A 26,155-nucleotide genomic window follows, 5' to 3' on the forward strand; every position below is an offset into this window, starting at 1 on the left:
GACAACATAAAACATAAATCAGACATCAGTTATATAAGACAGTGAGGGGAAAAAACTGTGCAAAACAAGATGTTAGTGCAAAAATAAACACAATTAGAGACATATTCATAGTAGCACAAGAAGAGGTCCATAATGTTTTGTTGCTGAGTTAGGGTTGTACAGGTCAGTACAATAATATCATTGTTGTTGGAAAGTAGCTGTTCTTGAACTTGGTGGTTTGGGACTTCAAGCTTTGGTGATAAATATGACCTTCCTGAGGTAGTGCTTCACGTAGACTTTTTCACTGGTGGGAAAGGTGTGCCGATGATGAACCAGGCGGCATCTAAGATTGTAGCGCCCAAACGTTGAAAGCTGATCATTCTTCAGGGCAAAAAACTCCAATTTTAATTCCTTTTCTATTTGACATTTCTATTCACATTCCGGAAAAGATCTGGCCTTTTAGCTAAATTAGAAGAGGAACTCAACGCCTTCTATGCCTGCTTTGAAAGGCAGAAATAACTACAGCTGTGAAGATCCCAGCCGGCTGGTGGCGTAGTGGCATCAGCGCCGGACTTCGGAGCGAAGGCTCCCGAGTTCGAACCCAGCTGGCTCCCCAGGCATGCTTTCCATCCGTGCTGGGTTGAGCGTCGAGCTAGCAACTCGACCTTGTAAAAAAAGAAATTGCCTGCTACAGAAACATCAACAGCAAAAAGTTTATGTCCTATGCTCTCTCGTGAGTTTAAAAAGCAATTTCCTTTTCGCTGTGAAGATCCCTCTGCACCTGATGACTCTGTGATCATCAGCCGAAGTTAGGCTGTCTTTAAAGAAAGTGAAACCTCGCAAGGCAGAAGGCCCAGATGGAGTACCTGATAAGGCTCTGAAAACCTGTGCCACCAGCTAGTGGGAGTATTCAGGGACACTTTTAACATCTCACTGCTACAGGCAGAAGTTTGCACTTGCATCAAAAAGGCAACAATTATACCAGCGCCTAAGAAGAATAATGTGAGCTGCCTGAATGACTATTGCTCAGCAGCACTCACATGTACAGTGATGAAAAGCCTTGAGAGGGTGGTCATGACTAGACTGAACTCCTGCCTCAGCAAGGACCTGGACCCACTGCAACTTGTCCATCGCCACAATAGGTCAACAGCAGATGCAATCTCAATGGCTCTCCAAATGGCTGGACAACACAAACACCTATGTCCAGATACTGTTCATTGACTATAGCTTAGCATTTAATACCATAGCCCTGATTGAGAAGTTGCAGAACCTGGGCCTCTGAACCTCTCTCTGCAATTGGATCCTCGACTTCCTAACCGGAAGACCATAATTTGTGCAGATTGGTGATAATATATCCTTTCTGACGATCAACACCGGCACACCTCAGGGGTGCTTAGCCCACTGCTCTACTCTCTATATATATGTGACTGTGTGGCTAGGCATAGTTCAAATACCATCTATAAATTTGCTGACGAAGCAACCATTTTTGGTAGAATCTCAGGTGGTGACGAGCGGGCGTACAGGAGTGAGATATGCCAACTAGTGGAGTCATGCCGCAGCAACAACCTGGCACTCAACGTCAGTAAGACGAAAGAGCTGATTGTGGACTTCAGGAAGGGTAAGATGAAGGAACACATACCAATCCTCATAGAGGGATCAGAAGAGGAGAGGGTGAGCAGTTTCAAGTTCCTGGTGTCAAGATCTCTGAGGATCTAACCTGGTCCCAACATATTGATATAGTTATAAAGAAGGCAACATAGCGGCTATACTTCATTAGGAATTTGAAGAGATTAGGTATGTCAACAAATACACTCAAAAATTTCTATACAAGTACCGTAGAGAGCATTCTGACAGGCTGCATCACTGTCTGGTACTGGGGGGGGGGGGGGGGGGAGGAGGAGGGGGCTACTTCACAGGACTGAAATAAGCTGCAGAAGGTTGTAAATCTAGTCAGCTCCACCTTGGGCACTAGCCTACAAAGTACCCACGACATCTTCATGGAGCGGTGTCTCAGAAAGGCAGCATCCATTATTAAGGACCTCCAGCACCCAGGGCATGCCCTATTCTCACTGCTGCCATCAGGTAGGAGGTACAGAAGCCTGAAGGCACACACTCAGCGATTCAAGAACAGCTTCTTCCCCTCTGCCATCCGATTCCTAAATGGACGTTGAACACTTGGACATTACCTCACTTTTTTGCATGTTCTTTAATCTATTCAATATATGGATACTGTAATTGATTTTTTTCCTCTTCTATATTTTTTATTTTATTGAACTGCTGCTGCTAAGTTAACAAATTTCATGTCAAATGCCAGCGATAATAAACCTAATTCTGATTCTGACACTATATACAATAGGTCCTAGTAAAGGTTGTCAAGACAGTGAGTAGTTGTGGTGACCAGTGGAACTTCCATGCACCTTGCCATAAATCCAACAGTTTTACACATAACTGCAATTTCTGACTGAAACAACATGCATACCTGCCTGTCCCATGATCTTCTCCCCTCTCCAGTCTGGTATCCCTTTTGCCAATCAACTTTCCAGCTCTTAGATCCACCCCTCCCCTCCCGTCTTCTCCTATCATTTCGGATCTCCCCCTCCCCCTCTTACTTTGAAATCTCTTACTATCTCTTCTTTCAGTTAGTCCTGACGAAGGGTCCCGGCCCGAAACGTCGACTGCACCTCTTCCTATAGATGCTGCCTGGCCTGCTGCGTTCACCAGCAACTTTTATGTAATAATTTTTAAAATGCCAGTTTTGTCGGAATTCTCACAAGTATATTCTAACCTTGATTTGAGACAACGGTCCTGTATTCATGCAAGTACAGTGATCGCTAATACATCAGCAATCCATATTTCTATTGCAAACAATCTGATTGATACAACTTGTAACAATGATATGCTTTTCAAAAATTATACATGCTTTACTCAAGTGAAAAATGATAGATATAAATGAATTTTGTGCCAGAAGCTATTTTAAAAATTTATATTCTTTACAACTTATTCGAAAGGATTTTATAAAAATTACATTAATTAGAAAACAACTTTTAGAATGTGTCGCCATAAATTACAAGTCAACAAAACATGTTGGTGAGGCCACACTTGTTGTAGTTATACAAGAGAAGACATTGGTGAGGCTACACTTAAGAGTATTGTGTACAATTCCAATTTTCCCCATAAGAGAAAAACTGTTATTAAACTGGAAAGAGTGCAATAAAGATTTAAAAGAATGCTGCCAGGACTCAAAGCCTGGGTCACAGGAAGAACTTAATATCACTGTAGGATGGGGAAAAAAAAACGTAATCTTGCGTTTTAGACAAAATTTCCAGGTCTTATAAACTATAAATCATCAAGATGGAAGTTAAATCCAAACGCCACTACAAACAAGGAAATATTAGTTATTTTTGCAATCAAGCAAGATTAAAGGTAAGGAATTACAAATTGGAATTCTGTTTTTATAAATTTGTGCTCTGATAATCTAACTCAAATATTTAGCCATGGGTACGCAAATAAATTCTTACACAATATTTGCAAGTGTTTGTGCAATTTAAAAAAAACTCAAAACTCACAAATATGCAAGAAGACAAGTCTGAAGAAACCTCACAAATATGGAAATTCTCAATAGATGTGAGGCTTCAGAAAATGAAGAATACACAGGAGAGACACCAACAACCTGAATAACTTTATACAGTGTAATTTGTAGAAACAAATAGGTTAAAAAATGCAAACAAGAGGAATTCTGCAGATGCTGGAAATTCAAGCAACACACATCAAAGTTGCTGGTGAACGCAGCAGGCTAGGCAGCATCTCTAGGCAGAGGTACAGTTGACTTCTCAGGTCGAGACCCTTTGTCAGGATCTCGGCCTGAAACGTTGACTATACCTCTTCTTAGAGATGCTGCCTGGCCTGCTGCGTTCACCAGCAACTTTGATGTGTGTTGCTTTAACAGGTTAAAAAATATCATTTTAACATACCTATAACGAACACGGTCGATAGTATGACGTGTCAGTTTGCTGGCTGTATTCCCACTATGAGGGTTACCTAAAAACACAAGAGTAACAAAATTAATTGATAATAAATGTTAATTATAAATTTTCAAAAGCTCAGATGCTCTCTGAAGTACAGTGGATTCTGGTTAAATGGGATTCTGGTTATTTGGGATAACTCTTAAAGAACAAAAACTAGTTGACAAATTAGCCAGGATTCCCTTTGTATATTTAGAACACTATGCTGCTTAATTGGGACAGGAGACTTTTGTCAAACAGTTCCTATCTAGTGCCAGTCACTTGCACTTGTATGGCCGGTGGTCATGCTTAGAAAGAACAATTTTTAAATATCAATTTTATGTGTTTATGTCAAAAAAGTGATTTTTGTCACTAATAGTTGCAAGACAAAAAGCAGTAGGACAATTCAAAACTATCTTACTGACTGCAATTTCAAGGATTCAGACATGGAGATGCCAAAAACAGGTGGGAATTACAAACATTTGTAAAAATAAAACTATTTTATTACTTCAACAAATTAGGGCTATGATGAATGTGAAGGTTTTAACAATCATCTTGTATGTTACAATGGAAATGAAGACTTGGAGGATGCAATTGTCAAAAGCATTGCATGAAGGCTGTCCATTATCTGCATTAAGTGTCTGTACTGATTTTGTTCTATTAGTCAATTAAAAGGGAAGAAATTTGTAGAATGCCTACGCGGTGACTTTTTAGAGTAATTCGTGATCAAGCCCTTTAAGAAAAAGGCAATTCTGGATTGAATGTAGTGTAATGAGCGAGATTTGATTAGGAAGCTTAAGGTAAAGGAACACTTAAGGAGGCAGTGAACATAATAAAATAGAATTCACCCTGTAGTTTGAGAGGGAAAAACTACAATCAGATGTATCAATATTACAGTGAGTAAAGGGCATTACAGAGGGTTGAGAGGGAAGCTGCCCAAAGTTGGTTTGAAAGAGACACTAGCAGGGATGACAGACGAACAGCAACGGCTGAAGTTTCTTGGGGTAATTTTGAAGACACAGGATCAGTTCATCCCAAAGAAGCAGCTTTGTAAAGGGTGGATGAGGCAACCATAACAAACACAGCATAAAAGCTAAAGACAAGGCTTATAATAAGCAAAAATTAGTGTTAAGCTAGAGAAATAGGCCCAGAGAACAGTACAACACAGCAACAGGCCCTTTGGACCACAACATTGTGCAGAACCAGCTAAAAAGGTAAATCAAAAAAATTCCAAAAACCAATCTATCCTACCTACACAATGTCCATACCCTCCATCTTCCTCATGTTCCTTTCCAAATATCTCTTAAAAGCCTCAGATGTGTTTACCTCTACCGCCATACACATATCAGGCATCCACCACTCTCTGAGGAAGCTTTTAAAAACCAACAGGGCAGTTAAAAAAAAAAATAAAATGAGTCAAGATTAAATATAAAGTAAAGCTAGCTAATAATATAAAAAACAAACTTCTTTCAGATAATATCTCTCTCTCTTCAAAACTTCTGCCTGTCCATCCCTGATGTACCTTATGAATATCATGTGCTGTCGACTGCAACTTTTTCCTCCATCAATTTTTCCCATCCCTGCAAGATGTTTGAGCCTCTCTTTCCTCATTGATCATATCAGCTCACTTCTCATTCCAGCTTTTTGCAACACTTCCTCATTTGTTACTCTGTCCCTCCACGATATTTTCATCATTCTTCTCAAGAACAACATTCCTATAGCTCCAAGTCTTCCCTCATTTTGCTTTGATATTGTTCAACATTTGCTTCCTTACGTCAGTGTGGGATGAATGTAGCACTGCAACACTCCATTTCATACCCACAGAATTTATGTTATTCTTTCGTATCTTGGTCAAACACACATTTAGCAACCCCAATCCTTCTAATTTCAACATCAGCCCCACCGTCAGATGTTATCGTTCTCCCTCAGTAATTGAACTTCAATGTTCAATTATTTTGTTGCCCAGTTTCAGTTCACATTTCATAGAAACATAGAAAATAGGTGCAGGAGTAGGTCGTTTGGCTCTTCGAGCCTGCACCGCCATTCAGTATGATCATGGCTGATCATCCAACTCAGAACCCTGTACCTGCCTTCCCTCCATACCCCCTGATCCCTTTAGCCACAAGGACCATATCTAACTCCCTCTTAAATATAGCCAATGACCTGGCCTCAACTGTTTCCTGTGGCAGAGAATTCCACAGATTCACCACTCTGTGTGAAGAAGTTTTTCCTAATCTTGGTCCTAAAAGGCTTCCCCTTTATCCTCAAACTGCGACCCCTCGTTCTGGACTTCCCCAAAATCAGGAACAGTCTTCCTGCATCTAGCCTGTCCAATCCCTTTAGGATTTTATACGTTTCAATAAGATCTCCCCTCAATCTTCTAAATTCCAGAGAGTATAAGCCTAGTCAATCCAGTCTTTCATCATATGAAAGTCCTGCCATCCCAGGAATCAATCCAGTGAACCTTCTTTGTACTCCCTCTATGGCAAGGATGTCTTTCCTCAGATTAGGGGACCAAAACTGCACACAATACTCCAGGTGTGGTCTCACTAAGGCCTTGTACAACTGCAGTAGTACCTCCCTGCTCCTGTACTCTTGCTATAAATGCCAGCACACCATTCGCCTTTTTTCACCGCCTGCTGTACCTGCATGCCCACTTTCAATGACTGGTGTATAATGACACCCAGATCTCGTTGCACCTCCCCTTTTCCTAATCGGCCACCATTCAGATAATAATCTGTTTTCCTATTTTTGCCACCAAAGTGGATAACCTCACATTTATCCACATTAAATTGCATCTGCCATGAATTTGCCCACTCACCTAACCTATCCAAGTCACCCTGCATCCTCTTAGGAGGAATATAAAAGAAGCATTCCTGTTGAAGTGAGAACATACTTAAATGAATTTTCTCCAGGTAAAACTTTTTAAAAGAAAGCTAGCCCGGAGAGTCAAGGTAAATCAGACATTAAATCTGAAGTTAGTGAGAAAAGTAAAGATGAAAGGAGACATGTGAAGGAAAGACATTTTGGTATTATTTGTAATTATTGTAAGAAACCTGGACATGTAGTGGCTAATTGCTTCCGATTGAAACGGAAAGAGAAAGAAGTGGCCCCAGATGCTTGTGTGCAGCATATTGGAAAACCTGGAAAACCACAGGGTTTAGAAAATATTGATGAAGGTGTGTCAGAGTCTGACCAAGTTAAGAAGGGATATGAACCTTTTATAACGGAAGGATTTGTATCCTTGAAAGAAGGATCCAATGCAGTACCAATAAGGATATTTAGCGATACTGGAGCTTCGCAATCACTAATATTAGACAGTGTGCTAAGGTTTAGAGATGAGTCTGATGTTGGTGAGGTAAATTATATAAGAGGAGTAGAGAGTGCCCTTATGCCAGTACATTTACATAGAATAAATTTAAGGTCAAGATTAGTTACAGGGGTTGTTAAAGTAGGACTACAATCCAGTTTACCTGTGAATGATGTTTCTCTTTTTTTAGTGAATGATTTATAAGGTGGACAAGTTTTTCCCTGAAGTGCATTTGACAATCAATTCAAATTCTGAGGAACCACAGAAGGATAATAACACAGATTCTTCCTTTGTTATAACAAAAGCTATGGCTAAAAAGACTGATGTAAAGGATAAGGTTGCTACCCATGACAATTCAAATCAAGATTCGAATTTTGAGGATGTATCAGAAACTTTCTTACCTACCCTATTTGATTAGGATTTTGGTGGTAAGTCTGATCAGGAAGATTTGTCTTTATTCGGAAGGAGATGATAGCAGAGCAGGGTAGAGATCCTGAGATAGTTAAATTAAAAGAACAAGCTCTTCCAGATTGTGAAATTGGAAAAGTACCAGTAGGATATTATTTTGAGAAGGGGGTATTAATGAGAAAGTGGAGATCGCCTACAATTCCTGCTAGTGAGGAATGGGAAGTTAATCATCAGGTTGTTGTTCCTAAAATTTACCAAAATGAGATTTTAACTATGGCTCATAGTATTCCTTTGGGTGGTCATTTAGGGGTAAAGAAAACTATGAACAAAGTTCCTAAACATTTTTATTAGCCTAGTTTAAGACAAGATGTGGTGGCATTTTGTAGAACATGTCATACATGTCAAATTGTTGGTAAACCTAATCAGGTTACTCCAGTGGCCCCACTGCAACCAATTCCTGTACTTGGTGAGCCATTTTCAAAGATCATTGTAAACTGTGTAGGTCCTTTGCCAAAAACTAAAACTAGACATCAATATTTATTAACTATTATGTGCACAGCATCTAGGTTTCCAGAAGCAGTACCTCTTAGGAATATAACAGCCAAAACTGTGACAAAGGCTCTTATGAAATTTTTCACTTATTTTGGATTGCCTAAGGAAATACAATCAGATCAAGGTAGTAATTTTATGTCTGGGTTGTTTCAGCAGATAGTTTATAAACTGGGAGCAAAGCAGATTATTTCCTCAGCATATCATCCAGAATCACAAGGAGCCTTGGAGAGATTGCATTCTACGCTAAAAACTATGATTAGGACATATTGTGTAGAAACTGAAAAGGACTGGGATGAAGGTATACATTTACTACATTTTGCAGTAAGGGAGGCAGTACAGGATTTATTAGTTTTTAGTCCTTTTGAACTTGTGTTTGGACATAAAGTTCGAGGACCTCTGGGTTTGTTGAAGTAACAGTGGATCAATAAAGAAGTACACACTAGTTTGCTAGATTATGTTTTGAAATTTAAAGACAGATTGTACAAAGCTTGTAGTTTGGCCAAGGAAAATTTAAAGTTAGCTCAAGAGAAGATGAAGCTGTGGTATGATAAGGAAGCTAGGTTGAGGTCATTTAAGCCTGGAGATAAGGTGTTGGTTCTTTTCCCAGTGCAAACAAACCCATTACAAGCCAAATTCCATGGTCCTTATGAGATTAAATCTAAGGTAAATGAGGTGGATTATGTGGTAAAAACCCCAGATCGGAGGAAGATAACACAGCTGTGTCATATAAATATGATAAAACCGTATTATGAGAGAGAAGTTGCTACTATGACTGTTGTGATCAATGAGTCTGATCTTGATGAAAACTTACTGGAGGATTCATCCGAAACTCATTTTAAACCCAACATTATTTCAGTCAGGTTACCAAATTCGAAAATTCTGGAAAATATTGATGAAAAATTAACTCATTTACAGCCAGAGCAGAGAGAGCAGATGAAACAGTTAAGTTTTAAATATAGAGATGTATTCCAGACATCTCTAGAAGAACCACTGTAGCTAAGCATGATGTAGATGTTGGAGACGCAAAATCCATAAAACAACATCCGTATTGAATGAACAGGGAAAAATGTGAACTTGCTGAACAAGAAATTAAGAATATGTTAGAGAATGATATTATTAGACATTCTAATTCGAATTGGAGTTCACCGTGTGTTATGGTGCCTAAGCCAGACAATAGTATTAGGTTTTGTACGGATTACAGAATGGTGAATGCTGTGACAAAAACTGATGCATATCCAATCCCTAGAGTAGATGATTGTGTGGATAAAGTTGGACAAGCCAAATTCCTTACAAAAATTGATTTGTTAAAAGGTTATTGGTGTGATCCATTGATAGATAGAGGTAGAGAGATTTCAGCATTTGTAACCCCATCTGGGTTATACGAAAATAATGTTCTTCCATTTGGGATGAAGAATGCACCAAGTACTTTTCAGAGGATAATTAATGGCGTGATTCAGGGATTAAAAGATACAGATGCCTATATTGATGATTTAGTTACAGGGAATAATACGTGGAAAGCACATATTGCGGCAGAGGAGAATTTATGTGAGAGACTTTCAAAAGCTAACTTAACTATTAACTTAGCTGAAAGTGAATTTGGTCATGCCACTGTGACAGTTAAGGAAAAGGGTGAAAGAAATTAGACTCCAATTTAATAATACAGTTTAATATGACAGGAGTACAATATTTTGATCACTCATATTAAGGGTAAAGACAATGTGATCGCTGATTGTTTGTCTAGATGTTAAATGTATAATGAAAATTTGTTTTTTATGGAGTGATATTTTAACATTTGTAACACTCTTACTGTACATTAGTTTGTAAAGGGCTGAAAGATAAGATTGTATGCATGGTGTATTTTGTAAATTTCATACCTTTGTTTTTTTTGTATAAATTGTTAAAATTTTGTTCTTCAAGAGACCAAAATTTTTTTTGGAGGGAGGTATTACATGCTCAAGGAGATCTGTTTTTTTTTAGTGAGAATGATGTAACGGTCTTTTGGAGGTCACCTGATGTGATTTTCCCGCCAATGTGAGGTCATGTGATGACATGTGCCCCGTGACTATATAAGAGTCGACTCAGGTGACACAGTAGGGTTTTTAAGTTTGTAGATTTCCAGGTAGAACATGCTGTGCTCCATTTCTGTTGCATTTGTTTTTGTGACGCAGTTTCATTTTTAAAAAGGTTGTGCGTTCTGTTGAAAGATACCTATTATTTGGACTGGAAATTTGTGGCTGGATGTTCCAATTTACTCAATTCCAACAGTTGAAGGGAGAGTGAAGAACTTATTGAAGGATCGAGAGAAGTCGGCATCGTTTGGCAGTTTAATAAAGAATCGACCTTATTGAGTCTTCGTTGGAGGAGTACCTGCATTGAGATAACTCTTGCCAGAAAGAGCAAGGAGTTCATATAAAAAGGTGCTCTCTCTCTCTCTCTCTCTAAAGGAATTTAAAGTCAGTTGATTTAAACTGTTTATTTTCGGCATCATGAATCCTGTGGACAGAACCAGCAGTAAAGGTTCGTCTGTGAAGAAATCCTTCTCCAGAGAAGTCTCTCCCAATTGAATGTGTAAAACTGTTGGACTTTCGAAGTTATCGCTTTAAGAACTATACCTGACTGTATCGCTTTAAGAACTGTTTTCGCATTTAACACTTTAAGAACCAGAGCCGAGTGGCGAGTTGGTGAACGGCTGCATATCTGTTAACTTCCGGTTGAAGTTTTCCTTTGTTTTTTTCCCTTATCGTTTATACGTGTTTAATAAATGTTTGGTTGTTTTTATATAACCTGTCTCGATTGATATTCATTGTTGCCGCTTACGTAACAGGTCAGTATTAAGGAAGGCAAATGCAATGTTAACATTCATTTCAAAAAGACTAGAGCGTAATGTATTGAATATTTCAGTAACTTTTGAGCAATATTGTAAATATATTGTTTGATTTAGCATTCCTTGGCTGTTTGCATAATTCATTATGGGTTATATGGAAGTAGTATGTACAAGTCATTAAGCCACCACGTCATATGTGAGCACCTCACTAAAATAAACTACGGAGACAGGTATCCCGGCTCCTGTTTTTTAAGGGCTCATAAACAATGAGTATGGGGTGATAAAAAGAAACAAACCAAAAGTAGAAATGGCTGGCTACATCAGAAAGATAGACATGTTCAACTGCTTGACAAATAACTGTATGATATACGCAAACAACAGGAATTCTGCAGATGCTGGAAATTCAAGCAACACACATAAAAGTTGCTAGTGAACGCAGCAGGCCAGGCAGCATCTCTAGGAAGAGGTACAGTCGATGTTTCAGGCCGAGACCCTTCGTCAAGGGTCTCGGCCTGAAACGTCAACTGCACCTCTTCCTAGAGATGCTGCTTGGCCTGCTGCGTTCACCAGCAACTTTTATGTGTGTAACTGTATGATATATACTGAACAACTTCAGCAGTTTTTTAAGCAAACAAAATAGCAGATGAAAAACAAGTGAGAGAGAACTGACAGTTCAGTAATGGGTCTGATTTAGGGTGTAAAACATTTCAACCAGTACCCGTATGGGAGAGAATGAGAGTTACTGATCATCACCCACTGATGTCCATTTTCAATCCACAGAAAGGTACTCCAGTTACAACAGCAGCATGAATGCAGAGAAGGGCTTTGATTCTTTTTTTAAAAAGAACAATTTCAAGATCAATTTTGTTAGGACAACTAATTATGGAAATGCTGATGGATTGTCACATACTCTTGGTAAAGGAAATGCCTAAAAAATTTACAGAAGAGGACAGTCCTCTTGAGGTAATCTCCCTAATGCAAATCGAAAATCTCCCTATTACAGCAAAGATGGTCCAAAAGGAAACCAGAAAAGACTATTTTTGGTCTACATGGCAACTCAAAATGACTGGAGTGTGCAGCAGAAGTTCCAGCTCCAAGTGGGTACTTGGAAAGATTGAGGACAGAACTGGACCACTCTCCTATACCGTGGAGATTGCATTCGACATCATCTGGAGACAACACGTTGATCAGTTGAGTGAAGCAGAACCAATTGTTAAAGAATAGGTGCGGCCAGAGCTGTCAGAACTACTTCCTGCAGTCCCAGAGTCAACTCCTACAACCACCACGGAGGAGACCACAGAACCCGAGATTGTTGCACAGACATAAATCTCACCTTCCAAGCAGAATGACAACCCCCCCCCCACCCCCGGCCCGCCCAACTCCCTTGTCAGGAAAGACATTATCTCACAAAGTAAGAAATCCTCCACAGCAATAAATCTTTAAACCTGAATGGGACAATTTAAAATTTACTATGCTGTGGATGCCTATATAGTAGTTATATGATATAATATACTGTGTATATACATTACATACACACATTATATAATGACTAGAGAGCAATATGTTGAGATGCAGTCTTTGTTGAATTGAAGTTTATAGCTGAACAGGGAGAAGTGTAATATATATAATATTTCAGTAATATTTGAATAATATTGCAAATATATTACATGATTAAGCATTCTTTGTTTACATAATTCATTATGGATTATATGCAAGAAGTATGTGAATGGCATATGCCATTACATCACATCATACATGAATGGCTCACAAAAAAAAACTAAGTAGATAAGTATCCTAGCTCCTGTGTTTTTCTATCAATTAGTTTCTGGAGTTACAAAACATAACATTGAACATAAAAGCAAGGATGCAATGCTGAAGCTTTATAAGGCATTGGTCAAACCACACTTGGAGTATTGTGAGCAGTTTTCTAAGATAAGATATGCTGGCATTGGAGAGACTCCAGAGGAGGTTCAAATGAATGAGTTAACATATGAACAGTGTTTGATAGCCCTGGGTCTATACACAATAGGGTTTTGAAGAATGAGGGGAGAACCTCATTGAAACCTATTGAATATTGAAAGGCCTAGATCAAGTGGACGTAGAGTGGATATTTCCTATAGAATCCAGGAGCACAGGGCAGTCTCAGAATACAAAGATGTCCCTTTAGAATAGAGATGAGGAGGAACTTCTTAAGCCAGAGGGTGGTGAATCCATGGAATTATTTGCCACAGACAGCTGTGGAGGCCAAGTCGTTGGGTACACTTACAGTGGAGGTTAATAGGTTCGTGATTAGTAAGAGCATCAAAGATTATGAGGAGAATGCAGGAGAATGGGGTTGAGAGAGAAAATAAGCCGGTCATAATCAAATGGTGAGGCAGACTCAATGGGCTTTATGGCCTTATTCTGTTTCTATGCCTCATGGTCTTATGCACTGGTATAGTCATACCTAAAGTACTGAAAGGTACCTTGGGGTCTTACCTTAGGGATAAATATATCAGCCTTGGAGGAAGCACTGTTCAGATATACCAAAATAATACTGTAATGCCCAGTTAAGGTTTTTACTATTATGCTGTAGATATTTCATTTTAGCAGTCTGTAAGAGTAGTATGTTCTGCTTTTAGCATGCTAGGGTTTGAGCAAAAGATAAGGAGCTATGTCATTCAACTTTGGAATGTTGTGTCAGCAATTAGGATGGCGGAATTGGGAGAAGGTTCAAGAGAACACTGGGCAGAGAGGTTTCAGTGACAGATACTGGTATGGGTTGAGGTCTTTTTGGCAAGAGCTGGGAGAAGATGGGCGGGAGGGTGGCTGAGGATGCTGTCCCTGTTGCACAAGGTGCTTTGTGCAGATCAATGGCTTCAAGGAGGAAGGACCAATACTCCCGTGCGGAGCCTGCTTGCTCAAGATGGGTTTCAAGTGACATTTGGAAAGTGGTGTGCTTTCATGCAGGTTAATTAAAGACCTCAAGATGAGCTCTAACTTACGTGATCATTTGGACTGGGTTAACTGTAATAGGCCCTTTTTATTTTCTTTCTTTTCTTTTTCCTACTAACTGTTTGATAAAGCTGAAATTTTAAAATATACTTTCTTTATATTTGTATGTGGTGTACAACTATTTCTTGCTAACAGATAATTGCAAGTGGGTAGCATTTACACAGTATTTGCTCAGATTGGGGTGCGGGTGGTCGAAACCTCCCGGATCTGCCGATCTGGTGGGACCCAAGTCATATCAGCACTGGACACAAAGGTGATTTTCTCTCCACTGAGTCCTTTGGCTTGTTAGCAGGGGGCTAACCTGCCATGTCTCGAGAGACGCCTGGTAAAAAGGGGTTTCAACATCTAGATCTCATGAGCTAAATTTAGAGAAATTAGAAAACAACGGTTTTCTCAGGAATCCATAAAGTTAAGCAATTTACTACTTTAAGATTTTAGGAAGAAATGATAGTTTTTCCTCTAAGCACCCATGTACTTCGGGCTGAGAATACATGACTAGAGACAGTCTAAAACTTAGACCCATGGTGAAGTAAAGATATAATTGTAGTTGCCTTATGAGATATATGACAGTCTCTTCCATAAATGACATATTATAGGTCAATTTTAAAATTTTAATGCTGGAGTTTTTGTTAACCAAAGATTTTATGAGATTGGGAAAATGGCAAATCAACGGGGTATGACTCAAAAGCTATCAATATACTTACAGAACAAAGAAAAGGTCAGGAGCTCTATTCTTATTTGGTCTCTTTCCAAAAGCAGTTAATTGAAATGTGAATTGTTATTTGAAAGTATTACAAATTACAAATCTTTCAGTATGAATCCTAGAAATATCAATTATTTTTCAATCAAAAGGAACATCTGAAACTTGAAGATCAACAATGAAAACCCTACCATAGATATTTTCTGCAAGGTCTTGGTAAAAGTGATGAATCTGACTGTGTAGATACAGAGTTGTACCTCCATGGTCCAGGTAAGTGACACCTACAAAAAAAGAGTTCAGATTAAGGAATTCAAAATAAAACAGATAATACTAACTTTAATCTACATAGCATTTTAGAAGTAGGAAAATACACAATTTATCATCCAAAGTAGTTACTTACTTGCTTCAGAGTACATTAGGGCATATGACCAAAGTGCACAGCCCAAGAGATATTGTATGTTTTTATCAAAAAAGAGGAAAGAAGGATCAAGAGATAATTCTAAAATTTAGGAATTGGCAATGGAATGTAATGGTAGATCAACCAACTTCATGGGGCAACGAGAAGTCTGAAATTAAAGCAACGGAATAAGGCTGGAGGAAATTACCACCATGGGGAACAGCAAAATCTCAGCAAAAATGAAAAGTAATGAGTTAAAACCAAGGCGTTACTTCACCAGGAGCTAATGCAGGCCAGCAACTACTGGGCTGATGAGTAAATAGGACACTGCAAAGCAGCAGAGTTTTGTGCAAGCTCTGGTTGACATAAAGAAGAACAAGGTAACTAACAAGAGCACTTGCGGCACAGTAGCAATGTAGTTAGCACGCTTTACAGTACCAGTGGCCCAGATTCAATTCTCCCCATTGTCTGTAAGGAGTTTGTATGTTCTCCCTGTGACTGCATGGGTTTCGTCCGGGTGCTGCAATTTCCTCCCACAATCCAAAGACGTACTGGTTGGTAGGTTAACTGATCATTGTAATTGTCTCTTAATTCGGCTAGGATTAAACTGGGGGTTGCTGGGGGGCTTGGCTCAAAGGACCTACTCTGCACTGTATCTCAATAAATACATACTGTACATGCATAAATAGAACTCACTGAAACAGACAAATCTCAAAGGTAACAAAACCATGCAAGCAGAGGCAAAGAGGTTCCAGAGGAGGAGATTAAGGTAGTCTCGGAGACACCACATTTAGGCGGTCTGAAATCTAGCTCAGGGTTAAATAGGATAAATGCTGCAAACAGTCTGGTTCAGTTCCAGAACTGCTGCCAGGCAAATGCTGGGAATGGTTGCTCCAGGAACATAGCTTGAAGACCAAAGAGAAAAGCTTTGTTTTTTGTTGAAAGAAGTCTATCTTGTTTGTGGCATTGGATTGCCAGTCTAGATATCTGGAAGCTGCAGGAGGCTTAGGACAGCTGATTGTGAAGTGGGCCTGAGTATCACAAATACATAAATAAAACTGACCCACTTTCAAATTGCTTTGCCTATTGATCAGAAATAAAAGGGGACAAATATAGATCTTTGGCAGGTACCACAGATATTATACAGCATGGAAGCCCCTAAAGCCAATTTGCTGGAGTTAAGGTTTTAAGTGTTGGCTTTCTGAGGCAAGGTGATGATGGTAGATATAAAAGAGTGAGAGACAGTATTGGAAGAAACAGACCATTAACCATGCCAGCTCACAATGGGCAGAAAATGAAAATAGGTAATCTGTTTACAGAGAGGTCAAGGGAGCTAGAACTCCATTGTAGAGTTAAAAACTGAAGCAGACAAAAAGGCCCTGATATTTCTGGATGGCTGTAATTATTGAGGAAGTGCATATGGAGGTCTGCTGAATTTAATGACCGAACGGTTTCTTTTGTCTCTAAAAAGCTGGTTGAAGGTTGAGCAGAGAGATCTCAGGCAGCAGTCATGTTGGGACAAATAGATTACAAGTTGAGTGAGAAGAGAGAACCATAGGGAAGATGATGGGTGGCACAGGAGGAGACCTGGAGAAGGCTGTATGGAATATTAAAAAGCATATGGCAGGGTAGTTGTCATTGGCAGAGAAGATCAGGTTGGTTGCAGACAGTGAAAAATACTGGTGATGACAGAGGTCAGTAGGAAGTGACCCTTAATTGAGAGAGAAGCACAACATCAACAATCTGTCATAATTTAGCAGCTATCTTCTTGGAAAAGGCAGGCCAGGTTAGGAAACATAAATCAATAGCCTAAGACAGCGGTCCCCAACCACCGGGCCGAGTAGCATGCGCTACCGGGCTGGAAGGATTTGGCGATAGGAGTCAGCTGCACCTTTCCTCATTCCTTGTCATGCCCACTGTTGCGCCATTACGCACGCGAGGTCATTACTCGCGCGTCATCCATGTCAGCGCAGGAAGGAGATCAACTCCTCGAGCTTGCAAATGACGGCGGGCTGAAAAGTATGTTTGACATAACATCTCTGCCGGCATTATGGATCAAAGTCAAGGCTAACAATCCTGAGACAGCCACAAAAGCACTGAAAACGTTGCTTCCAACATATTTCTGCGAAGCGGAGTTTTCTGCAATGAATGCAACGAAAACTAAACTGCGGAATAGAGTGGACATAAGGAACCCCCCTTCGAGTATCGCTGTCTCCCATCACCCCTCGATGGGGCCGTCTTGTTGCAGGGAAACAAGCCCAGGGCTCCCACTGATTCAGCAATATTGGTGTGTTGCAATGATTTTATATGTTCATATGGGGAAAATATGCACTGTGTGTTTAATATCCAAACCTTACTTAAAATGTTATGATGCAATTGACTTATATAACCATATAACAATTACAGCACGGGAACAGGCTATCTCTGCCCTTCTAGTCCGTGCCGAACGCTACTCTCACCTAGTCCCACCGACCTGCACTCAGCCCATAACTCTCCATTCCTTTCCTGTACATATACCTATCCAATTTTTCTTTAAATGATAATATTGAACCTGTTTCTGCCACTTCTACTGGAAGTTCGTTCAACACTTACTTCAAGCTCCCCTGTCCTCCCCTGATAATTGACTTATCACTATATTCATGCCAGGAAAATATACGCTGTGTGTTTAATATTAAATTGGTTAGATAAACCCTTTTAGAAACGAAACTGAGTGTATTAGCCACTTATCACCTATATTCCGGCCGTGATTAACACACCCCCTCCCCACCCCCCAACGAACAGAATCGCCAAAAACAATTTGCAGGGAAAGAAATCGGCAGGCGCATGCATGCGCAGGTTACACATGCGCACTGGTGCACGCGCAAGGCTTCATGGTCATTGTAGTCTTTTTGGGGGTAAAACAACGTTACTGCTACTCTTGTCCGTTGGCAACCCTACTCCGCCCTCCCCCCATCACCCTCACCCCCCCCCCCCCCCCCCGGTCGGCCCGGTCCGCAAGAATATTATCAATATTAAACCGGTTCGCAATGCAAAAAAAAAAAAGGTTGGGGGCCCCTGGCCTAAGATATAGAATGGAGATGACGTTAAATATTTTTTACCGAGAGTTTTCTAGATCCTGAGTAGACTACATAAAAAGTGATGTAAATCAGATCCATAAATAATTTTAAAACAGAGCTAGGAAGATAATTGAGTTACAGCCCTAGCTGAAAGTGTGACAAAGCATAACCAAGTATTCAAACAGCTAACATGATCACACTAGCCTCCAAAAGGGCTTTGTAGATTTCCATATTTCTGTATTTTCATTAGTTTTTAAATTGTGAATCCGGTCATAGCAATTAAGAGAAGTACTTCCTAATTGGAGAAAAGCAGTATGTCTGGCTGAATGATCTGAAAATAATAGTTAACCTGCCAGGTAGAAAGCCACAATAAATTGACTTATGTTAATACATTAAATTGTGATTGGGATGCACTCAATATACATATTAACTTTACCACTCTATGCCACAGCAAAGAATTATAGGGGGAGGACGCAGGAGATTGGGGCTGAGAGGAAAATAGATCAGCCATGATGAAATGGTGGAGCAGACTTGATGGGCCAAATGGCCTAATGCTGCTCCTACATGTTATGGTCTTGTGGTCTTATGTCAATCTTCCCCATTACACTTCATTATTTGGTCCAAAGTAAAACATCAGCAAAACTAAATCAAGGGAAGGAATAAAAGAAATTGAAAAATGTCTAAAATCACATGAATCTACAGATAAAGCCAAAAATACACCAAATTAACCCATTTAAATGCTTTTGAATATCCATCCACTCAATTTTTTGACATTGGAAATAAATTAGCCACCAATAAAATCAAAATTAATTCTGCATAGTTGACATTACCTTTAGAATTATTCTAATTCATTTCATTTCCATATTTCTGCGCAATATTGAAAGAGGCTCACTAGGGCCATGCTGGCAGGCAGAGCAACTTCAGTAACTTTCCCTGCAACTAATTCTCCCTGGATTCACACCAATTCCCCCATATTCTATCATTTACCGAGACAAAAGGGGCAACTTGGAAGTAGCCAGGAACAATCTGCTCGCCTTTGGGAAGTGAGGAAACTGAAGCAGCTGGGGGAAACCTCTGCAGTCAAAGAGAGAATGTGCAAGCTGCACACAAATGACATAAAAATGGTCCTTAAATGAAACAGTGACAGTTTGGGAAATAGTGATGCTTACAAAAACCAAAGCTTGCATACACACAAGTTACATGTTGTGACTGCACACTATGAAGGCAAATTGACCTTTATTACAAAAGGCATTAAAAACCCAATTGAAAATGCTGTGTAGGATCTTGTTTTCTGCCCTTACCTAAGAAAAGGATATAGTTGTCACTGTGGGATTGCAACAAAGATGCCCCAGAATGGTTCCTGTGGTGATAGGTTTACAATAGGAGGAAAGGTCAAGTAGATTAGTCCTGTGTTCTTTGAAGATTAACAGGAAATTACCTTGAAATTTACAAAAATTCTTACTGGCAGGAGGTTTGCCTTCAGCAAGGAATTTTGAAATAAGAGTCATATTCAAATTCACTAAGTCATTTACAACCGATATGAGAAGAATTTATTTTTTGCAGGAAGTGAACATTTCTCTCCAGCAAGAATGTGGAAGCTTTAGAGAAGATGCAAAAAATGTTCACCAGGACCTTGCCTGCTTTGAAGCACATTAGCTACAAGGAGAGGTTGAACTGTTTTCTCTCAATCAGTGGGGATAACTTCACTCAACTTCTCTTGCCTCATCATTAAACTGTTCCCACAACCTATGGACTCACTTTCATGGATTCTTCATCTTCTCAATATGTATTGTTTATTTACTATTTATTTTGTATTTACACAGTTTGTTGTCTTTTGCACATTAGTTGTCTGTCCACCCTGTTGGGTGCAATCTTTCACTTATTCTTTTATGGTTCCTGGATTTACTGAGTATGCTCACAAGAAAATGAATCTCGGGGTTGTATACAGTGACATATGTGTACTTTGATAAATTTACTTTGAACTTTGCATGATGAGAGGTATACTTTTAAGATGAGAAAGCGAAAGTTTGAAGAAGGTTTTACCAGACAAGTTTATTTTTAAACAAAAAAGTGGCAAGCGCCTGGAATCCACTGCCATATATGAGAAGAGGCATTTAGACAGGCACATGCAGATATCATAAGAGACGTTGAGACCATGATCAGGCAAATGGGACAAGAATTAATATCTATCATGGTCAGCACCAATACCATGCGCCAAAGGGCTTGTTCCTGTGCTGTAGTGTTCTATATTTCATAAGACTATGGAAACTCAGCCACTGAATTCATCTAAAACAGAAGCTTCACTGAAAATAGGTTATAAGATATGGGGGTCATGCAGGAAAGTGGAACAGATCAAAGATTAGCTTTGATCTTGATGAATGTTCAAAAGAAATTAAATGGCCCGTTTCTAATTCTTAAGCTTTTACATCCGGTGTTCTGCTAGGATACGCCAAAACTAAGAAGAGATTTGCTAATGCCAAAAGCTTCAATTATTAGCTCAAAATTAGAAGTCAGAAACATAAAATAGTTACAAATGAATCCAACAAAACTCATGAACGCTATTTTAGAGGCTGCAAGAGCCTGAATTTTTTTCTTTGCAGTGACTTCCAGTTAAACCAGTAAATCACACAAGGAACATTATTGAGAAGGTACATTTCAGAGGATTGTCAAAATAGGCATGTGATACAATCTTAATGCGCATTCAGCCGAAGTCGTTGCTATCAATGAATAACAAACTTTCACCAGCGAAGCATTTGCACAAGAGGTCTCCCCTTCACAACAGAAAAAATATTTTAAGAGTTTGGCGAACAAAAGTCACAAACTAATTTTTCAGTTAGCATACTCTCGCAAATGTATACACAATTAAATAATTTGAATTTCCCCAATAGAAAGTTTAAAATTTGTATTCCTAACCGAAACTGTCCAATCATTATCAATACTGTCCTGCTCTAAAAACCTACTGTCCTTTTTTTTAATTATTAAAACTACCTTGATTTAGACATCAAGCAAAAAACCAGAAATACAGTGTATTTCAATTTCTGGTCTCAGCTATGACAAGGATTATTTCTGATAATCCGACTTTACCCTCAGTGATCTCCGACTCCAGCCCGCCCTCCTGCCTGAATCCAGCGGCCTACACCCAGCCCAGTTACCTGCTAGTCTGCCGAACTCCTGCGCCCTCACCACTCCGATTTGACCCCCGTAGCCATACTGCTTGAAGGTTTCCTCGAACCATTCCTGGCTAGGTAGTGGGAGCGTGCCGCCTCGGTCCATGTTTTCTGCCGGAGGCGACGGCCAACCCACTGCGCAGAGTCGGCGGCGGCTCCTCCCCCCTCGAAGGAAGAAGAGGGGAAGGGCCTCAGCTGGCGAAGGGTAAGGAGAACACAGTGCAGGGTAGAGGGGATTGCAGCTGGAAGAACACTCTGAGCTTGACAAACTCTGGAAACTTTGCTAAAATCGCTGAGGTTATGGAGACGCCGAGAATCCCCCTCCCCCAATAAAACAGGGGCAGATACCCTCTGCTCATCACCGACCACCCCACCAATTAGGAAATTGTCAAGGTTAGTTTAAAAGGTATAGGTAATTACTGTCATAAGTGCATAGTTAGAAAATGCACCTTGCGCGTGATGGCTAAAAGGGAAACAAGAGTAACAAAAATGAGTAAAACCCTTGAACAGAAAGGTAAATTATGCTATTATGTCAGAATAATTATTGTTGGCAAAATTTCAAATGGTGACAGGGAGGCATACAGGAGCGAGATAGTAGTGTCCCAACAACAACCTTGCACTCGAGGTCAGTAAGACCAAAGAACTGATTGTGAGGTTATTTACTTTGGCGGTAAGAACGGAAGGCAGATTATTATCTAAATGGAGTCAAGTTAGGAAAAGGGGAAGCACAATGAGATCTAGGTGTTCTTGTACATCAGTCACTGAAAGCAAGCATGCAAGTACAGCAGGCAGTGAAGAAAGCTAATGGCATGCTGGCTTTCATAACGTGGGGAATTGAGTATAAGAGCAAAGAGGTCCTTCTGCAGCTGTACAGGGCCCTGGTGAGACTGCAGTTCCATTCTTACATACCTCAGATATTTCTCTTTTTATTTCCTGTGCCACTGTAATGTTATTATTCAGTGGCCAGACAACTCCCACCAGTGATTTTTTCCCCTTATTATTCCTAATCTCTACCCAGATGGATTCAACATTCTGGTCGTTAGATCTTATATTGTTTCCTACTATCGCCCTAATTTCATCTTTAATTAAGAGCGCTCCCCCACCTCCCTTACCTTCCTGCCAATCTTTCCGTATTACCTTACATCCTTGGAAATTTAATTCCCAATCCTCTCCATTCTGCAACCACATCTCTGTAATGGCCACTGTAATCATCTCTTTGTAATGACTTGAGCCACAAGTTCGCTGACCTTGTTTTGAATTCTACGGGCATTCAAATAAAGTGTCCTTACACTCATTGTGCTTTTAAAATCTTATAGTTTTTTACTCTTTTGTACTTGACTTGTCTTCACCCCACTCTTTTCTCTTTTTTATCTTTGTTTTCTCTTTATCTTTATCCACACTTTTCTTTTTTACTTTATCCATACTTCTCCAATCTGTTGAATCCACCCCCCTACTATTTAGTTTAAAGCCCTATCGACAGCCGTAGTTATGTGATTCACCCATGTATCCCAGGTCCCATCACAGTTCAGGTGGAGCCTGTCCCATTTGTACAGCCCCCTCCTTCCCCAATACTGGTGCCAGTTTCCCATGAATTCAAACCCACTTCTCCCACACCAATCCTTGAGCCACTCATTTAACTCTCTAATTTTCTTGACCCTATGCTGATTTGAACGTGGCTCAGGTATTAATACAGAGATTACCACCATTTTGGTTCTGTCCCTGACTGCTCAAATTCCCTCGGCCGAACCCCTTTCTTTGTTCTACCCATGTCATTGATATCCACATGGACCACGACAACTGGATCTTTCCTCTCCCACTGCAAATTCTTCTGCAGGTCAGTTAAAATGTCCCGAACCCCGGCACCAGACAGGCAGCACAGCCTTCGGGACGCTCTATCCTTGCAACAAAGAGCTCTGTCTATTCCCCTGACTATACCATCCCTAATTACCACTACATTTCTCTTCTCTCTCCCTTTTTGAATGGCTCCCTGAACTACGGTGCCACAGTTAGGTTACTTGTCCTTCCTACAGCCCCCACTGTCATCCACACAGGGAGCAAAAATCTCAAATCTTGTTGGACAGGCTCAAGGGCTGAGGCTGCTCCAGCACTGTCTCTTGGATCCCACTACACACCTCACTCAGTCACACCCTCTTCTCCCTGACCACAGACTGAATTTAAGGCAGCTAACCTAATGGATGTGACTACCTCCTGAAACAGAGAATCCAGGTAACTCTCCCCCTCCCTGATGTGCTGTAGTGTTTGAAGCTCAGATTCCAGGTCACCAAATTTGAGGCTGAGTTCCTCAAGCAGCCAACACTTGCTGCAGGTGTGGTCACCAGGAACCACAATGGGGTCCACCAACTCCCACATCATGTAGCTACAGCACATCACCTGATCCTGCGCCATCCCTTTATTAGCTGTAATTTAGTGACTTTTTATTCAACCACTACAAAAGCCTTACTTGCTACTTACCTGTGCCGTCTCACCAAAGACTCAAGTTCCCACTCTTAAATTGGTCCCCTCACACAATGGCCGCTCTGCTTTGACCCTGCTTTACTTTTATTTGCTCCTGCTAATGAATCGCGAATTAATTGATCTGCCGCTAATGTGCTAATTCCCGTGAAATGCTCCTGTTTTCAAACTCTTCTCCCTGACGTGTGTGAAGTTCTCTCTTTCCGAATCGATTGGTCTGCTGCTAATGCCGTTAGTTTATATAGTGAAGGCCTATACCTATTTGGCGGCGTTGGATTCTGCCCAGGTTTAACAATAGGCAGCATTCCTTGCATCCAGGCTTCATTATAAAACTTCTTTAGGGCTGCCTCAGGCAGATGCTGGAGCATTCCTATACTCTGTCCTGGGGCTGTAATACTTGCACTATTGACATCCCTTTTAGCATTCCTAATAACTCTCCTTGGTATCACTCTTCTCCTGAAAATTCTGAAAAGCTTCTTTGTAGCTGGAATGTAATGACTGATTGTAGGAAGAGTGATCATTTCCCAGTATTGAATATAGCAAGGGTCAAGGTTCACTGTCAGAATTTGAGTTCCAGTACTAAATAGTGTTTTAGGTGGGCAGACTGGGAATTTTTTTCTGTTGAGTGCGATAAATTGTTTGACTAATTGTCTCTAGACAGTACCATAGAAAAAGACTATCAGAGTATAATGTCGAGTTTGTGTGGGGTAGCCAGTCAAGCCATTCCTTTGGTCTCTAGGAGAGCTGCTGAGAAATGTGTTCCTTGGTGGACAAAGAGGCCATCAGAGAGTAGAGACAGGCATTTCCTGTTTTGAAACGTTGGGTAACGCAAGAAGCTTTGCTGAATTTTCAGAAGAAGAGTGATAGCAAGGAGAGTTATTAGGAATGCTAAAAGGCCGCTTGAAGGGGATTTTGCTCAGTCATTTGGGAGGGAAATTGGTATAGTTCCCAGGAAAGGTCAAGTAGAAGGAGGTTCCTGACAAACAACAGTCTAACCAAGACCTAATGGTGAAGCAGGCAGAAGATGATGACATAGCACAATGGCAGTGAAGGTGGAGAAAGCGGTGAGGGATTCCCAGTTGTCTTGCATTCCATGCACTGGACAATGACCCTTATCTGTCAAGGACTGTGTGGTGGTTGCCTCCCCAGATGTTATCCATTAAGGAATGCACCCTAACATACAAGATCAAGGCAGAATATGTGGATCCTGGATGGGCCTCTAAAGCCACCTAAAGACAACCAATAGACAACCCCCAAGGAAAACATTATACTCAACTTGAGTGATCACATTATTAGTAATACTCTAAGATTTAAAGAGAGCTGAGCAGAAGTTAAGACTGAAGTAATGCAAAAGAATTTAAAACTGTGGTGAAAGTGGCGTATATTCCATCGCATATGTTATCAACGGGCAGGAAGCTTAACAGCAGAGAATTGAACAAGGATGTAGCAGTGACAGTGATTTTTAAAAGGAGATTGAACTTCTATGCAGATTGGAAGACTAGCTCCCGTCAAAATTGAAGTGATCTCTTCAGTCCACTCAGAATAGTTTTCTGTATCAATGGTGGAGAGATCTATCCTTGGAATAATAATATTAAATGCATGACATAGCAGCCTTTAAAGGAATCTGATTTTGGAATCTATTTCATTTGTTGTTTTGTGCTGCCAATAAATTTAGTCAATTTCTAACGGAATGGTTCTAGAACTAATAAGGGAGCTAGGCGTATTACATCTCTCAAAATAATAGAGTATGAGTATTCAGCCAAACAAATAGAATTGAGTATTATTGATGACTATCATTGAATTTACTGTTTCAAAGGGGCAGATGTGAAAATAGCATTTGATTTAGCTGACTTCAATGTGCAAAGGAAAATTGTAATACAACAGTCAAATCTAATGGTAAATAATCAGTGGGAGGTGTTTTAAAATTTAATATAATAAAGCTAAGTTCAAATCTACAGGGGGAAAGAGGTGCACTGCCATAGAAAAGATATGGATGACCAAAGAGGTAATAATTTGAAAGTCAATGAAAAAGCATTACAAAAAACAACAAAAGCTAAGAAAACAGTGTTTAATGCTATGCAAAAAGAGTATGTCAACAAACTTGACAAGAACTTTAAAATAAACACATTATGATTAAAAGCAATAAAAATGACAGTTCAAGGTAGTGTTAAACCAATGAGTGAAAAAGGTAAAGAAATGAAAGAAATTGAATTATTACTTTGCATCACTATTTGCAGAAGAATTCCTGATTTACCCTACACACTAAAACAGTAAGACTGCTCTTTTGAAAATTAA

At 40.0% G+C, this 26,155-nt stretch overlaps 1 protein-coding gene across 3 annotated transcripts in view; it reads right to left on the bottom strand.

Annotated features, from left to right (window-relative positions):
• The window catches only part of mocos (molybdenum cofactor sulfurase), a 122,510-nt gene extending 100,969 nt beyond the window's left edge, over nt 1-21,541 (bottom strand). For all 3 annotated transcript variants that reach the window (XM_072253532.1, XM_072253531.1, XM_072253533.1), the window contains exons 1-3: nt 21,374-21,541; nt 14,960-15,049; nt 3,951-4,017 (exon numbers count right to left, since the gene is read on the bottom strand). In XM_072253532.1, coding sequence (XP_072109633.1) covers nt 3,951-4,017; nt 14,960-15,049; nt 21,374-21,494 — 278 coding nt within the window. In that variant the 5' untranslated portion in view covers nt 21,495-21,541. The remainder of the gene's footprint in view (nt 1-3,950; nt 4,018-14,959; nt 15,050-21,373) is intronic.
• Nucleotides 21,542-26,155: the final 4,614 nt, after the last annotated feature.

Source organism: Mobula birostris, chromosome 3, assembly GCF_030028105.1.
Source record: "Mobula birostris isolate sMobBir1 chromosome 3, sMobBir1.hap1, whole genome shotgun sequence".
In the NCBI taxonomy this organism is placed as follows: Eukaryota; Metazoa; Chordata; class Chondrichthyes; order Myliobatiformes; family Myliobatidae; genus Mobula; species Mobula birostris.